Source organism: Colius striatus, chromosome 15, assembly GCF_028858725.1.
Source record: "Colius striatus isolate bColStr4 chromosome 15, bColStr4.1.hap1, whole genome shotgun sequence".
NCBI classification, from domain to species: domain Eukaryota; kingdom Metazoa; phylum Chordata; class Aves; order Coliiformes; family Coliidae; genus Colius; species Colius striatus.
In genome coordinates, this window is record NC_084773.1 from 12,950,530 (window position 1) to 12,968,246 (window position 17,717).

At 53.0% G+C, this 17,717-nt stretch overlaps 2 protein-coding genes across 2 annotated transcripts; one reads left to right on the plus strand and one right to left on the minus strand.

The window, feature by feature from the left end:
• Nucleotides 1–530: 530 nt before the first annotated feature.
• On the minus strand, nucleotides 531–17,677 carry P4HTM (prolyl 4-hydroxylase, transmembrane). Its single transcript, XM_062008684.1, is given in 10 exon segments — nucleotides 531–753; nucleotides 2,047–2,170; nucleotides 2,705–2,795; nucleotides 3,203–3,388; nucleotides 4,973–5,135; nucleotides 6,806–6,902; nucleotides 7,946–8,136; nucleotides 17,263–17,344; nucleotides 17,416–17,473; nucleotides 17,475–17,677. Coding segments are annotated over 10 exon segments (1,413 nt in total). The 3' UTR covers nucleotides 531–535.
• Nucleotides 10,242–13,681, plus strand: LOC104550046 (secreted frizzled-related protein 5). Its single transcript, XM_062008340.1, has 4 exons — nucleotides 10,242–10,558; nucleotides 11,319–11,491; nucleotides 12,404–12,493; nucleotides 13,347–13,681. The coding sequence occupies exons 1-4, from the start codon at nucleotides 10,242–10,244 to the stop codon at nucleotides 13,679–13,681; spliced, it is 915 nt and encodes a 304-aa protein (XP_061864324.1).
• Nucleotides 17,678–17,717: the final 40 nt, after the last annotated feature.

A 17,717-nucleotide genomic window follows, 5' to 3' on the forward strand; every position in this document is an offset into this window, starting at 1 on the left:
CACGCTGGCCTCACGCAGCACGCTCCGCCGGGTCGCCGCCGGGCCGCCGCCGCTCAGCCGGAACGCCACCACCTCCGGGCCCGTGCCTGCGGGACAGCGCGTCAGCCGCCGCCGTCCCGGTCCCGCGCGGCCCCGGCCCGTCCCGCCGCTCACCCGCCAGCAGCGCGGCCCCCGGCCCGTCCCGCCGCTCACCCGCCAGCAGCGCGGCCCCCGGCCCGTCCCGCCGCTCACCCGCCAGCAGCGCGGCCCCCGCGAACTCCAGCGCCGTCACCGGCGCCACCAGCGCCACCGACTCCATCTTGGCGCCGCCGCTCCGCCCGGCGCTGATTGGCCGAGCCCCGCCGCATCACCGCCCAGCCCGGCGCTGATTGGCCGAGCCCCGCCGCCCCGCCCCCAGCGCACGCGGAGGCGGCGCCCGGCTCTCCACGCTTTATTGGCGCGCGACGCGGCCCCGCCGCGCACGTGTCCCGCGGCCCCGCCCCCCCGCCCAGCGCGGGAAAAGGCCGAACCCCCCCCAAACCCGCCCCTCCCCGCGCTACAGCTCCAAGTGCACCCCGCTGTAGGCTTTATCCACTGTCCACTCGCCCGGGGCCCCGGCCCCGGCCCCCGCGAAACGCTCCATCTCCTGCTGGAACTGCTGCTGCCGCCGGCGGTTGGGGTCCACGTTGATCCAGTTGTTGGCGATCCACTTGGTGCCTTGGGTAACCAGGCAGCCCCCGTGCAGGGCGAAGTCATCCAGCTCCCCTACCCAGCCTGCAGAGCAAAGCCTAGTGAGGAGGTGGGGAGATGTGCGGGAGCACGGGGAGCCACGGCCAGGACAGAGCAGGGAGACACAGCCAGCGAGTGCTGACACTAGTGAGGACTGACACCAGTGCCTGCTCAGATTTTAGCTCGGATACACCTTACTGGAGTTGGCTCCTCCTAGCACCTCTCCAGCTCAGTGCTACCCCACCCCTGTATCTATGAGGAGTTCCCCCAGGACAGGGTCCTTGGGTGCAAAATGTCTGTTGCCTCCAAATCTCGATCAGCACAAGAGGCTCTCACATCCTGCAGCAGAGCTGCTATTTTTCTCAACTCTTTCCAAAAGGAGAGGCGGGCAAGGAAGAAGCTGGTGCTACCATTGAAAGGCCAGTGGAAGCCAGAAGGTCATGGCCATATTACAGATTGCATTTCAGCAGCTCGAAACGATCCTCTCTTTACAGTGGTCCCATGGTTTTTCTGTGGCTGACTTGGGTCAGCAGCCACCTTCCATTTAAGAACAATTTGCTTATAAGAACATGACAAGGCTCTTCTTACAGGAGAGAGATGATCTTGTACTGTCATCCAACAGCCTAAATGGTGGTGTTCTGACCTCCTCTGTGCATTTTCCAGAGGGACACACGGGCTGCTCCCAGAGACCCTTGGATGCTATACTCATTCCCACCAATCCTCAAAGTCTGCCATCAAAACACTCTGGAGTGTCACTCACTAGCAGCCCAGAAGATTTATGTCAATTCCCCAGCCTGGCTGTCAGGCAAAACCACGCTGCACTTCATGAGAAAAACAGCCCCAAGGACACAGATCATCAGGCTGCAGCTGAGCTATAAAGCAGACGCCAGCCCCAAGCACGCCAGCCCCAAGCACGGCGTGGGGCAGACCATGCCTCCCTGTGTTGCTGAGCTGATGGCTGTGCCTTTGTCTACCTCCCCTCCCCACCCTTTGGGCAACACCACATCAGTGAAACATTTTGAATTGCGGACCAAGTTCCAGCAGGAGTTTCAGCTTGCACAGCAGGATGGGAGGCAGCTGGCGATAGCTAGTGCAGCCAAGGTCTTTGTTTGCTAGCTAGTCCTGTCCCCCAAAGACATGAGGAGCCACTGACCTACTGCCTGTAAACAAAGGCCTTTCAGAGTCAGGAAGCTCCTACCCAGCTGGTGACAAGCAGACTCTGCAATTCCCACTAGCAGGCAGCTACCACCCTTTGGCTCTCTTCTGAGCTCCTTGCCACCAGCAGAAGACTGCTGTCACCTCCTGCAGTGCTGCCCCTGCCGTGTCCCCAGTCCCTACCTTCTCCATCTGACAGGTAGTTGTACCAGAAGACAGCGGTGCCTTGCTGAGGCTTCACTCGCAGATTGCCCTTGTCGCAGTTCTTCCGGGTGTCTCGCAGGTCAACGTCGTTCTGGATCAGAGACTGGCGAGAAACCACAGAGAAGGTGTTGCAAAGGGGCCTGGAAGGAAGCACGTGCACTGGGCTGCCTCTGCTGCCAGCCCCCATCCTGCCCTCTGCCTCAGCATGCACATGACAGCTCAGGGCTGATGCTGACCAGGACGGGGCTTTCACAACCCACCCAGAGCAGCCAGTTTTGGTCCCCTAGAGGTCCATAACCTGTTTCTGAGCAGCCACCCATTCCTTAACATGTCTGACAGAAGCACAACCTTCCTGATAAGACTCAATCTGAGGAAATGTGCCCAGACGGAAGCCAGCAGGACCCACATTACGGCAATGAGGCCAACAGACTACCCCTCACACCTCAGAGCTAAGCCTTATGCCTTTTCCTCAGAGGGAAAAGACCACAAGCAGAGCACAGCTTCTCCATGCTCTAGCTACAAAGGCTAACGTCCACCGACCTCATGCACTGGACCCCTTCTGCAGCCACCACGAATAAAGACATTCAAAGAGGGAGTAAGGATGCCCTGGGGTAACATGTAGGCGAGATTCATTTACCATCTCTTCGTAAGTCCTGTTATCAGCTATAGGAAAGACTGTTTCACCTCCTCCAGTGACATTGTTCAGGTAGAACAGCACCGTCACGTACCTGCAAGACAGAGGGGCTGTGAGGGACACAATTGGAACAGGAGGAGGCACACAGGGGCTGTCCACACCTGCCCCCCCACAATACATACAGCAGTTCCTCCAAGACATCTCAAGATACGTGATTTACATCATCAGCTTTTCTCCAAAGGCCAGATAAGGACAACAAAGCCAATTCCCACCCTCAGTGGTGAGGATGTGTTTCTAACCTGTGGTGAGGATGGTCCAACAGCTCTGCAGAGCCACTCTGCCTTCCTCACCCAGACCAATAGGATTCACTCACCTCCCCCTCTCAGACCCACTCGCTCCAGAGCTCTTTGTGAGCCCAATGACCCGAGCACAGAGCCCCATATGAGGTGAGGTTCTCCACCCCTCTCCTCCACTTTCAGACCATGCCAAGGCAGACCTTACCGGCAGGAGGTCTCGAAGGGAGCGCTCTCGTTGGCCACCAGCTTTGTGTGGCTGCAGGCAGTCTCGGGGAAGACGGGGCCACTGTCCATGTGGGCATGGTAGTGGCCTCCTTGGTCGTACCGCACAACTTGGAGGGGCTCGCTGTGCTCCACAATCTCGGGGGGCAAGCGGGTCAGGCGCATTACCCTGGGGAAGAGGAGGGCAGGGCAGGTGAGGGGAAAGCCCCGTCACCCTGCTCAGCAAACAAATCCAGAGAGAGATAAGCCCCTTCCCCGACAGACCAGAGAAAAGTATGGGCTGCAGCGAGCATGCCAAGAGAGAACTAGGTCCTTACAGATCTGTTGGACCACCAGCATCAGCTCAGAAAGTTCTTGTGAGGGTTAATAAACAACCCCCAAACCGAAGGGTGTATCTCCAGCAGGACTGCTCTCAGGAAGACTTTGCTTGCTCAGCAAGATCCCTTCTGTGTGTGTCCCTGGAGCCTTCATGTGCCATCTCGTCACTTCTCTGGACCCCTGCACACCACCTACAGACCTCAGGGACAGTGAGCAAAGCACAGGGCCCTCTGCTGAGAGTAAACGAGAAACTAGCTCTAGGAATATTCTGGTCACCTAACTCACCTTTCCCTGTTGCCTTTTCAGCAGCCTCCAGGGCAGAGGGGCACTGGAAGTGATCAAGGAGACCGGAGCCCTCCTGCTCTGGGATTTTTCCGCTGCTGCATCTGAGATCATCCCCAAGGCAAGCAGGTACATCTCCGGACCTGCCAAAGAACACTCAGAACTCTGAGAACCTGGATTGGTGAAGTCCTTGGGGCAGGTGCGAGGGGAATGCAGCACCCAGGCGGGATGGCAAAGCCCCTCCAGGCACCACACGGTCCCAGGGAGGTCCCACAGCCTCCTCCAGCGCTACGTCTTCACATCCTCCTAACAGTGGCCAACTGAAAAGTGTAAAAGCAGTAGGCTGATGCCTGAGCATGCTGGCTGGCTGGCACGGAGGAGGCAGCAGCCACAGTCTGCTCTAATCAAGGCAATATGCGACCCCATTCTCCCACTGGAATGCACTGAAGGAGTGGCCAACAGACGTTTTCAAGCCTGGGGACAGATTTTAACCACCCATGTTCTGGGCGAGGACCAGGACCACAAGAACAAGAGAGTCTCCAGCCAATTATGTGAAACTCACCACGGCTGAACGATTTGGCCTGTGTGCTGGGTTTCAACGTTTCCCAGTACCAAACCTGAGATGGAGGGAAGAGCAGGAGGTTCTCCTGTCTGCCATGAGCTGCCCTGCGATACGTGTGCTTGGAGGATTAAGCTTACTTGGGGTGAAGTCCTGCCTGTTAAAAGTCAGCTCTGAACAGCTAAGACAGACTTCAGTGAAATGCATGAGTAACTAAAGCAAATGACAGTAACTACTGGCACCCAGACAGCATTGGAAGCAGGCAGTTTCTCCCAGTAAGCTCATTTACTAATTAGAATTAATTACTTCATATAATGCCAAGTCTTCTTGGTTTTACAGGGCTGTTCCCAAAAGTGAATGGAGGTGCTGAAACATTTGACTTTCCTCCTTCCTTTTCCACGGGACAATACCAATTCTTGCCCTAATGAAAACCTTCTCTCCCCATTCGTGTCTGTGCTCATTGCTCTTTATACTCCAAAGACTTTCAAGCAATTAGGAAGTGTGAATATTAGCAAGTCTGCCACTGCCTCTCCCAGCACAGGTGGTGCTCCTGCCTTTGCAAACCCACCCGCCCCTCTGCTGCCTGGCCCTTACCTTTGCCGTATGGCTCTCATGACCTGGTGTGCCCCCTCGCCCTGGTACAGCCAGGTGTGCTGGCTGTTGCGCACCAAGTCACTCATCTTCACTTTCTGGCTTCCCATGTACTTGTGGAAATCACGGATATTCAATTGTTTGAACTCCTCCAAACTCAGCATGCCTATGGGAAGAGAGGAAAAGCCATCTGACTCCGGGACAGGGAACAGTTCTTGTCATCCTGTACCTGGAGAAAGCACCAACTGAGGGCACTGCAGAAACTGCCTTCCTCACACAACCCCCATTCAGGGTCCACCACTGTGCCCACCATGAGTTGCTCCTCATACAGGCAGGATTACAGGCCTCAGCAATGCTCTTGCCTTTAGCTGAGCAGAGGGAACACAGCAAGCTGCAAAAGGGAACTGTTAACTGCTGTGCAGGGTCAGAACTGGGACAGGCAAAATAACCATTCTGAACTTTAAAAAGCCCCTAAACCAGACAAACCAATCCATCAAGAGAAAAATAGCCACTACAGTTCTAACATGTGCACAGCTAAAAGGCCCGTGCCACTCAATTCCCTGCGGCCTGTTACTTAGATGTTTAGACAGACACATGTAAGAGCAGAGTGGGACACCTCAGACCACATTTTCTACAAGACCTTGCACAGTAATTTAAAGAAGCCAAACCCAAACCAAGCAGTACATTCTTCTGCATTGTGTAACTGCAGAACATGAGCAAGAAATACAACAGAGTAAGGTCTTGCATAAGTAGAAACAGCAGAAACGTGAGAGGTAATATGTGGTTTGTACTAGAACAGGTATTTCTTGTTTGCACTCGACTGGACTCAGCAAGGGATGAACTTTTGCCTTGGTCCATCCCTGTGTCTCCCTGTCCCCACTTCCCCTTGCTCCATGCAATCTTTGCTGATGCAGTGCCACATCCAGGTTGTGACCTGGTCTCTCAGTGTCACGTACCCTCTAACAATAGGGGGAAGCAGCTCTCAGGCAGCAAAGTCCTGCCAAAAGCACTTGAACAAGACCTTTCATTTGTTAATGTCCGGAACAGTGGAAAAGCCACTGAGGACTCAGTCATACGCTCAACTGCTTCAAATCCAAACCAGCTCCTGGGCAGCTCTCAATGCCAGGTCACTGGAAGAGAGCGTGCAGAGCCTGTGCGTTCACTTAATTTGATTAGGAAATGGCAAGTTGCTTAATTGAGGTCACTCTAATTAGAGCAGCAGAGGTTAGAGTGCATGTCCGGACCAGCAGGAGCCCTCGGGAGCCTGAGGGCAGGAGAGGCAGAAGTGGCCTCATGGAGCACAGGGAGTGCAGTGGCAGAGAGGGGGTCAGCAACAAAGGCTGACCAATGAGACCACCCTCACTTCCGCTTATTTTGCCCTTCCCTGCCAGCAATGCAGGGCTCCCAGCCTGCTGCAGAAGTCTCCATGAAAACAGAGGGGGAGTGGAAGGTGCACCCTAAAACAAGAGCCAGAACCAGAGCGGTCTCTCAGGCCACAGGAGCAGAAGCACACCCTGAAGGTCCTATTACATGGGGGCATGAACCAAGGCAGGTCTGGTAAATGAGAGAGAGTGAGGAGCTGTGTCCCAGTCCTGCCTCTGCAAGACCCAAGCCCAGGTGGTGGAACTAGTGTGCTGCCAGACTGGTGGCAGAGGGGCAGGAGTGCTGAGATGAGAGGTGCACACTGGGTTTGCTTTTCTGCAAAGGTCTCTAAAGCAGTGGTATTTTCCCTTGAAGAATACAGCTACAAAACCAGGCCTGGGCAGGGACTTGGCTCCTGCTCTGCCCCACGCAGCTGTGCTGAGGGCAAAGGGATCCTCACAGAGCTGCGCTTACCGTTCCCATCCGGATCGGCCTTGACTGCAGTGTACATCTCCCGGATGTTCTCAGGGGTCATCCACCTGCCGTTCCCGAGCCGAGTATGGGTCAGCACCTGAAATTCATCAATGGATCAACACTGGGCACTGGTTTCTGGTACCACTGAAGGCCCACAGGTTCCCTGCTGGAGGCCTGGCGGGCTCCGCTCAGCAGTGCATCGGCCAGCCAGGCGTCAGCACGGCTCTGCACAAAGATGACTGCGGTGGAAATCATCTGGCAGCCACACACAGCATGTGGCTGATGAGTGCTGTTATTTCCAGTTTAGGTCATGGCAAATGACTGCTGGGACTCGGTTAACCAGTCCTGAGGTGCCGAGGGCACAGTTCTTTCTCTTGAAGGGAAAGTAAAGCTGCTGATGATAAAAGTGAGTGCTTTTACTTGCCCAAAACAAGAGGCTTGGAGCAAAAGGCTTCCTTACCATGTGGAGACAGATGCAGTATCTTGGAGAGCCCCTGGCAGGCTCTGACCTCCAGAGAAAGGATCCTTGCCCTGGGTTGTCATTGGTATGGTTCTCCATAGTTCACAAGGCTTGCTACCCACAGGGCAGACACCTCCCCAGCCACAAATGAATCAGGAGCCCGGGGAGGGACATCATTATACTGCCAGCACCTGCCACACAGGCATAAGGGAAGCACTCTGCCACACAGGGCAAGGTGGCCAAAGAGCTGTGGTCAAGGTGCTCCTTATCTCCCCCCAGGTTCATTAACAGGGGTAGCTTTGCTGGTGTCTTCTTAATTAGCCCAGCCAGCTCCCCACAGGCTGCAGAGAGCGGTACCTATGCTATAAACTCCCTTCCCTGGGACACCCAGCCAGAGGAAACCCACAGCACAAGGAACATTTTGCCCAGCATATTCAAAACACATATCTCCTGCCAAGGATTGTTGTCTCCTCCCAAGAACATGACAACTGCTGCACAATTCCCCAGAAACTTCCATGCCAAAGGCCAGCACAAGTCTCAAGACATAAAATCAAACAAATACTGATGGGTATATACTGGGGTCTGGCCCTGCAGAAGCACAAGGAATCAAAAGCCCATCTGAGGAGGAGCCCTGCCAGAGGTCCCACGGCAAATCTCCCCCAGTCCATCCCACACTCTACCTCTTTGAGCTGCAGCTGCCCATCCTGATTATGGTCCAACAGATTGAAAATGTCCATCTGGCTGATTTCTATCATTTCCATGGCTTCCTCATAGTCATCTGTCGGTAGGATCTGGCTCTTCTGCAGCCCCTTCAGCTGTGCCAGATGGACAATGAGCTTGCATTCCTCCTCTGTCAGGAAGTCAGGAATTTCTGCAATAAACGGGTGAGCAGCAACAGAGAGACTGAGGGACTGTTACAGGGGGACCCCATACCAATGGCAAGCCACCCAGAAGACAAAAACAAGAAGAGGTAGGGGAAATTTAGAAACTGCCCAAGTTTGGGATATTCCAACACATCCACCCTTCTACCAGAAGGACTCTCAAAGAGCACATACCTCACACCTGAGCTGCTGGAGGGGGGTATTTTTACAGCAGCAGCTCCTAAATGTTTGGATGCAGGGGTCAAGCCCTTAAAGTCTCTCACAGATACCACAATGGACAAAGCAGTGAACAAACACGTGCATATCAGTGCATATTATCACTTCAAAGGTGACATGTGGATCACAGTCTAGGAACTGCTGCTCTACAGGAAGGGAGGCCAAAACTCTTCTCGGTGGGCAGTGGTGATGGAAAGGGCTTCAGGCTTCCTCACTCTCATGTGGAGAGGGCGGCACTTGGCACAAAAACTGGCACAGTGTTCTACTATGAAATTCGAACAGCAAAGGACGATTTCCAAACTATTCACACTCATTCCCTTGATCTCCCATGAAAAAATGGTCTTTAAATGCACTGTTAAAGGGGAAGAGGCTGCACGCGGCAGACACCGCACTCCATACCCAGGCAGCATCCCGCTATCGCCAGCTTTCCTTTGCAGCACCACAGCAGCAGCAATCAGGCAATACCAGCATCTTCAGCAAATTTAAGTGCAGAGAAACCCACCGATGACTATGAGGCCAGGAGAGTTCTAAGCTGCAGAGTGTGAAGTGCTGGTGAGGTCCCACAGCACAGTTACGCTGCGGCCCAGCAGCGTAAGAAGGTCCTTCTGGCTGACATCCATCACTGCCGTAGGCATCTTGTTACCAGCTGCTGAGACTTTTGAAGGGGGAAAGAAAAACCACCAAAGCAGGACAGGTTTAAGTGCTCCTAAGCTCAAGGTCCTGCTCTCCAGATCCCAGTCCACTAGAGCTCCTACAGGTATGTTCCAAGGACACGTATCTCAACTACATTAGCGTTCTGTAGAGAAGTGAAAAATTATTACTTCCATGTCCTTAAACCAACCCTATCAGCTCAAACTGTCAATGGGCAGTTGGCTGCTTGCTAAGTACAGACCAGAACTGTCCCTGTAGAAAACGAGATGTTCCTGGGAAGCCCCAGAAACACAATGCAGCCAGTTGTATCCCTGACACCCTTTGAGGAAACAATTTCCGCCACAGGCAGCGCAAGGTCCTTGTGCCAGAGGATGCTTCAGAGCCAGAGCTTCCACTGGCTGGTTTGAACCTCGTGGCACGGCACCAGGTCCGAACAAACCATGTGCTCTGGCAAGCAGCACCCCCAAGTATTTCCGGTTCCCCAAACTGGGCTACAATAATGATGGCTTCTGGAATCTTAATTATGTTCTGGAGGAAGGACAAGCCTGCTCTTCAGTGGTCATAACAGCATTTTGTAATGAAGTACACATTCTGTTGAGCGGAAAGGCTGCTCTGCCACGCAGGTTGCAAGGTGAGGAGGCTTTTCAGCTAAGGGCTGCCAATCCTGTCTGCAAACAACCTGGCTCCACAGCTGCAAATTAGTTCCTCTCTACCCTCGGCTCTCCTAAACAGTTAACTTGTGGCTGCGAGACCATCCTATCTCCCTGCCTGCTCAACAATAGATCCAGCTAAACAAATGCCTCCTAATTGACTTTGAGCAACACTTGATTGCTTTTAGAAAAAACAAAAGAGAGGAAAACATTGGGGTTTATGAAATAATGACTAATCCTGGAGCAAGAGAAAGGGGATGAGTTGGAGCACTGGTGTCAAACAGAGATTCAATCTTGGCTGAAAGAGCCCCAAGACACATTGGCCAAGTCATTCATCCCTCCCCAACTGCCCTCATTTCCACACCTGCTGATCTAAGCCAAACCCCTGCTAAAATCCAAACAATCGGGGCCGCTGGCAAACAAAAATTGGAGCATTGTCTTCCCCATGAGGGCTCTGAAAGGGCCGCACTTAATGAGGATGGATTGACAGAGAGGTGGCCTGTAGGCTATAAAAGGCGCCCTATAGTCAGGAGCAGCTCAGTCCGGGCCGCGCCGCCTGCTCTCAGCTCACTCCCACCATGGTCCCAGCCCACCGCAGGCACGCCTCGAGCTCCAGCAGCCCATGGCTCCTGGCCCTCCTGCTGCTCTGGGGCTCTCCAGGAGTCTGGGCAAGCTACCTGAGGAGATCCTCCAGCTGCACGCCCATTCCACACCACATGGCCCTGTGCTACGACATCGGCTACACCGAGATGAGGATTCCCAACCTGCTGGAGCACGAGACCATGCCAGAAGTGATCCAGCAGTCTTCCAGCTGGCTGCCCTTGCTGGCCAGGGAGTGCCACCCAGATGCCAGGATTTTCCTCTGCTCCCTCTTTGCACCGATCTGCTTGGACAGGTAAGAAGTTTTTACAAGTTCTTTTAGCTGTAGCAAGTATCACTCCCCAAGAGCATAACTGCATTTGCCTCCTGAGAGAAAATGCTCGCAGCAGGATCTGCTCAGCCCCCAGGAGCCGTGCCGGCCCTCTCGGCAAGCAGCAATTGGATTACCCAGCAGGGACCCTCCCTCTGAAAGTGAAACACGAGCATTTCACCCTGCAGCAGCAGAAACTTTTTGTTCCCTGGGTTTTCCTGCTCTCCCACCCCAGGCACTGCTGCCGTCTTGTCTCCCCCAGCTGCCCCTCTCACACACCACAGTAGCTGCTGGCACTCACGGGCTTCACCTCCCACCTCCCCTGCAGTCCCGGCTCCTGCCCCGAACACGCAGGGGGTTTCTCAGCTCAATAGTGCTAGCAGCAGAGAAAATCCTGTTTTGAGATGCAACCATCAAAATACAGAGCTGCTGCAGAAACTGAGTGTCTCATCAAGCACCTGTAAAGGTAAGCAGCCTGTGCACTGCTAGAGTAGATCCCGGGAGGATGGGGCCTTCTGTCAGCAGCCTGTGTCAAACAGCCTCATCCCTCGTGCCCTCAGAAATGCCTTGTTTAAAAATTCACTGCTTTCATGGATGTTCAAAAGGCATCAAAGATCCCAAAATAAGTCTGCTTGGGCTATGGTGTGCACCACAGCCCTGCACAGCCAGCAGCACCGTGCCAGGGCTCAGCCCTCAGCCTGCTGCGGGCAGTCCAGAGGTGCTGCAGTCCCCATCCCCTCCCCAGGCTCATCTACCCCTGCCGCAGCCTGTGTGAAGCCGTCAAGAGAAGCTGCGCGCCCGTCATGGCCTGTTACGGTTACCCCTGGCCCGAAATCCTCAACTGCAACAAGTTCCCTGCAGACCACGAGCTCTGCATCGCATCAGTCTCCACAGATGAAAATTCCTCCAGCAGAAGAAGTAAGTCTGGGGTTATTTTTTTCCTCGTAAGTTCTCCCATATGTACCACTGAAATCCCAGAGGGATGGGCCCTGTGCCTAGTTGCTATTCCCAATATTTCTGGGTTTAAGCTCTATTTTAAAAATGGAATTTAGAAATTCCAGTTTTGTTCTCTCTGGGAACTCCACTGTGTCTAGAAAATTAGTGTAACGTTGGCTGCAGCTTGTTCCTCTCTCTACTGTATTCATGAGCTCCCTGGGTGCCGTCAGGGGAAAGGAATGGCTGTAAAAGCCTAATGTGCAGGCACAGCGTGAGAGCTGGTGGTGTGCAGGCCCCGGGCGGCGAGATGTGCCTCCAGCAGAGCTCAGGAGCCACAGCCCCGATCCTTCAGCTGTGCCCAGGGTTTGAAAACATGCAAAATAAATGTTTTGCAAGCCTTCCCTTTCAGCATTAGGAAACACCACAAAGAGGCATCAGCCTCTGCAGACATGAGTTACACAAGAAAAAAATCTTTACGACTGAAAGACTAAATTAAACATCCAGATACCAATGAACGCTGGGGGAGATTCAAGAGCAGTTAAGGGGAGAACAGACGCCTCATTTCAGCATCACTGGGTGGAGTCTGGCCATACCGATGGCTTTACTGTTTCATCCAAACCAGGAGATCTTCACTGAGCGTTTTCACTGCTGCTTTAACACGCAGCAACAGACACAAGTCTAAACAGAGCACGACAAGCAGCGGCTGCCCCAGCCGCAGAAAGGAGAGCTTAACATTTCCCACCCTGGCAGCCTGAGCTGTCTCTCCAGCGACTGGGCAGCTCGGGAGGAAGCATCACTCAAAACCAGCAAGCCCTTACTTGCAGAGCTCAACATTTCATTATGTCTTTTCCATTGAAGTTTGACAAGGGTGCTCTAACCAAATTTCTGTTGCAGCAGTGCCCCGAGCCAGCTGCAAGGACTGTGAGCTGGAGGAGGCCAGTCCTGCCAGGGAGATCTTGGAAAACCTCTGCGCCAACGACTTTGGTGAGCTCACCCCCTCTTTAAATCAGTTGCTGCTGTTCAGCAGCCAGTAGTGTCATGGACACAAAATGCCTTTGCCATAACTAAAGACTTGGAGGAACTGCAGCTTTTACAGCAGATCCCAGAGAGTTTTGGATCCCAACTTAGCTTTTAGGTAGCAGGAGGGCCCAGCTCCAGGTAGCAAGGAAGGTGAGGACCTGCTTTATTTCTGTGGGCTCTGATTTGGTTTTGGCCTGTGGCTGCTAAATACAAGTACTACTCTGGTTTTCCTTTGCCAATCAATGCCCATCAAAATCTTATGCAAACTCCACCATAGCTATTTCAAACTTTAATACCATTGTTCTAGTAATGTGACTCCCTGTTCTAGGCCGAGCAGGTGTCAGTGCTGGCTCTGCTCAGTCAGCTGGCAGGCAGTTTTCAAGATACTGTTCTGAATTCAGGCACAAAACCTTTACTAAAAAAAACCACAACAGAGTAAGTTAAAACCCCATGGCAACTGGCAGCCACATCACCTCCTGAAACCCCATCTCAGGGAAAATTACAAAAACATAACTTGCACAAGACCAGGACTCTGATGCATCCATTTGCTTGTGCCACTGCTTCCTTTCTGCCCACGTAGAGATGCTGATACGCCTTCACCACTCCCATGAGGAAAGCAGAGTGTTAAGAATGGTGTTTGGTACTGGAAACTAATCTTAAATGACAACTCTTACAAGCTCACTGCAATTACAAGAGCTTACATGGATGCATCACCACGTTAGAAGCAGCACAAACGCCTTGTGTTGGCTCTGCGTTAAAGTAGGTAAGAGCTATGGAAAGTAAACAGAACTAACAGCTATTTTTCCAACCCCTGCAGCAGTGAAAATCCGAATCCTGAGGAAGAACATGACCACAACCATCTCAGACTTTGACCTGGACCCCTCCAGGGTGGAGGTCCTGAAGCATGGCCCTCTCCTCAGAACCGAAATCCCTGGCAGGCTCCAGCAGTGGCTGGACATCGACGCTACCTGTGTCCACAACATCATGAGAGGCACCCACGCAGGGGTTTTCGTTGTGAGTGGTGAAGTACAGAGCGACAAAGTGGTGGTGAACAAGGCCTATGCCTGGCAGAAGAAGAACAGGAACCTGCACCAGGCGGTGCGGCGGTGGAAGCACCACCGCTGCCCCGAACAGGCTGGCCACAAGGTCTGAAAAGTCTCAATTCCAACAGTAAGAAACTGCTCCCTTCCCTATGGCTAGAAAACTCCTTGGCAGTTGGTGTTTTGGAGATGTACAGTCAATATTTTTAGGTGATTCCAAGCAGTCATAGTCCACAGATAGGGCCTCGCTACAGATCCCCATTTTACTGAGACAGATTAATGACGCAGATTTAACATCTTCCTCTGGCAAGGCTCTGCAGACCCAGGACTTGCAATGGACAGCTTTGTGTAGGATCCAACCTCATAACAAAACTGAACTGAGCCCTGCAGGTGAGCACAAACTAGAAGAGACTTTTAGTTGCAGTCCCTTCTAGTTCCCATCATCAAAGTTGATAGCCATTTCAGCTTCATCATTTGATTCTGACATACTGATGCTGTCCAAGTGCCTGCTTTCTTTCCACTCAAAGTACACGAAAGTGTCCCTGGCTGCTAAGTGATGCTTTTTGTGTAATGGAGCAAACACTTTACTCTTGAACAGTCCAGGTAAATTAAGGGGGAGGAACGCACCCTGGCAATGCCCAGCCCCTCAAAAAAAATACTAAAGTCTTGAGCAGTCACTCAGGCTGTCCCTTTTGTTTGCTGCACTGAGAGCTCATGAGCATCTGCACCTCAGGTAAAAGGAAACTGCCATCCTTGAGCAAGAAAGGCACAAAGATAGCTGAAGGTTTCTGCATAATGTGGAAAACCCTTTTTCAACATCAGAAATGCAGTTTGGATCACAAGATTCTGGTAACTGGGGAACTACTGAAGATCTCACACTATCACAAGAGCCTTGAGAGACCACATCTGGGCATCAGCTGTTTAAACCTCTGCTCTTGTGTGCAGCAGCCACGTCACTTGGGACTCAGAGGTGAGCCCCAATCACAGCACAACAGGAGCTGCTTGCAGAGGAGAGGAGGAGAAACGTTACACAGCTGCCTGGTCTTCCAGCTGCATGCAAGGAAGACAGAAAAAGGTGGAAAAACTCAGGATCACCCAGTTCTCTGCAGCTCACACTCTCCCTCAGGTAAGCAGGGACTGTAATTCCCCACTGAGGTAAACACAGCCATAGTTCTGTGCTCCAGACCTCAGAGCAGAAACCAGATGAGCACAGCAGTTGGATTTCTACTGCCTAACAAAGCACCGTCCCTGGAAAGTTTTCTACACTGGAATAAACCTGGGACTGAAGGGGGAAAAACAGGCTTTTGGGAGAAAGGCTTTTTGCGCCTCCCTCGTGATGCCTGCAGGCTCTGCTGCGAGGACAGCCATCCGCTTTGACGGAGACACATTGCCTCCCTCTGCTCGTACCGCGCACCAGCAACCGCCGAGGCCATCTCTTCTCGTGATGAGCGCTCCGACACTCGCGCTGAAATTCAGCGACGCCCTGACATTTGTGCAGCGATTACTTCTATTCCCCGAGGCTCAGAAGAAAAACACAGCAAGGTTTCCTATTTTTATTCCTCCTCGTTGCCTTGACTTGCAAATTGCCGCGGCATCCGCTGCCGGGCGGTCCCTGCGGTGGCAGCACCTTCTGAACAGACTGCCTTTGGAAAACACAACGAATGCGTAAAAGCCCTGAAGGTTGAAAAGGCTTTGTCTGATATTTGTTTTCCATTAATAGGATTATTTGATTACTAGTGTTTCCTAACTAAAAAGTGCACAGATGGTCTGATTTACAAGCTTTAGAAATGACGTCTCATAGCCAGAGGAGGGGGGGGAAAAAATAGTACAGGGACTTTTTTCATAGCTCCACGAAATACGCTTGGGCTCACAGCAGATGACTTACCCCCATTTCAGAAACAAACCACAAGTTCCCCTCTGGTGCCCTGTGCCATGCTCCAAAGCACAGAGCTCTCATTAAATCATTAAGGAGCCTCCTACTGCTGTGGTCCCATTACAGCTGAAAGCAAAGATCACAGACCAGCCACTTATTTCCTTAAATAGGCTGCCGTGTGCCACAACACTTCAAATACCCAGAATTTGAAGAGTCCTCCTTCTGGGTTTGTCTAACACAACCAAGTTAAATACACACTGCTGCTAATTTAAACAACTGAGCTGCAATAATTAGTGGGGGGTTTTTTTAAGTGGTTGATTTAGATTGGGACTGTTTGCATAGATAGAGAAGTCTCTGGAAGTCTTTAAAGTCAGAGCTGGCTCCCAGCAGGTTCATCCGGGAGATAAGAGCTGTCTTGCGACTTGCAGCTTCTAAATTAAGGACTTGTTATCAAAGGACAAAGGAGAACAGACTCGTGGGGCATCTCAAATATTGAATGTCTGTTGCTGTCCTGTCTGTGATCCCATCCTCAGGGAGCAAAGCTTTCCTCTGAACTGATGGAGGTGCTGGAGTGACAAGGTGAGAGTTGTGGGACTGCCGCTGCCAGGACCAACCTGCCTTTTCGCAATTTCAGCACCTTCCTGGCAGACCAGGATCAACTCTCTTATTTCAGTGGTACTGAGAGGGCAGAGAAGATGGGAACCGGAGTTTTCCTGAGTGCAAACCAGAGGGATTGTCCCAGATCGTGGTTCTGGTAGTGGCATCAGTTTTGTAATGGCTGGGGGAAGGTATCAGTTCCAGGTCAGTGTGTCTGTTTACAGAATGTCAAACAGAAAACCTTTTAGAAATCTGCAAACCATTAGCACCACATAGGTAGAAACGACAAAAGAACTTTGTATATTCCTTCCAGATACTAACTGCATTAAAGGAGTTTAATAAGAAACCTGTCTGATGTATGGGTGGGTTTTCAGTGTATATAAATCCATCTGGAATCACAAGCTCTCCTCTCTTTTCATATTATTGAGAAAGCATCTGCAAGACTCTCAGTGCTCTCTTCAGAGACAACAGGTTTTCTCTGACTTTGCAGTAGTAGGAATTTTGTAATCATCTGTCCCATAAAAATGAATTTGTATATTCCAGAACACTGAGTTGAATTAATGAGACCACTGGTCACAGCAAAACCACAGAAAGGTAAAGAAGGCTTTAAAACATCTGAGAGATGGATGTTGGGTATCAGAGCTGCCAGAACCAAATCTAGAACAGGATGCAAAATGGAAGACATTAAATCTGTCAATTCTCCTGTTAATCATTTCCTCAGCACGGAAGCACCAACACTAAATTGCTTTATCATCACTTATTATCAAAAGTGTGGGGATCTCTTGTCCCTTCCTAACACTGAGCAGTTTCTTCCAGGTCCTCTTCAGCTGCTTATTCAGGGTATTTGAAAGGGATTTTAAAAAACCTGGACAGGCTAATCTCCAAATTCTTCCAAGTGGGCCACTCAGAACAAGTCACCTCTGTCAATACTCTGTCAAAATACCTTAAACAAAATCCCGCTCTTCTGAACGCAGCCCCGGGAAAAGGCGCACGGGATGAGAAGTCGTTTTCCCACGAGTGGGTGTAACGCAGCGGCGGGTGTGAGACGGATCCCCCCTCCCGCCGTCGGAGCTGCGGTGGAAGCCGCAGGGCAGAGCGGGCGGCGGACAGGTCTCCCCCCCCGGATCTGTCCATCGGGATCCGCGGCCCCACCGCAGCACACAGCCCCAGGGACGGCGCGGAGACGCCTGCGGGGCGCGGGGGGCAGCGGGGCCGGTACTCACCGAAGAGGAGCGGCTTGAGGCTGAGGGTGCGCACGGTGTGTACCCGGCCGGGCACCAGCTCCACCCGCTGCGTGTGGCCCACCTGCGGGGAGAGCGGCGGTGAGCGGCGGCGCGGCCCCGGCCCCGTCCCCCGCCCCCCCGCCGCGGCCTTGCCTTGATGCCCTCGAGGCGCGGGAGAGCGCTGGCAGGCGGCGGCGGCGGGGGGGGGGGGGGAGGCGGCGGGCGGCCCGCCGGTGTCGCCGGCGCTGAGGTGCACGAAGAGCAGCAGTCCCAACACGTTGAGGACGTAGAGGTGTGCGAAGACCATGAGGACGAGGAAGTACGGGCGCGAGCAGACGGGCCGCGGGCGGCCCCCCGGCGGGCCGGGCAGCGGGGGCCCCTCGGCCCGCGCCGCCGCCGCCGCAGCCGCCGCCATCGCGCCCCCGGCCCGCCAGGCCTCGCGCGTCACCCCGGCA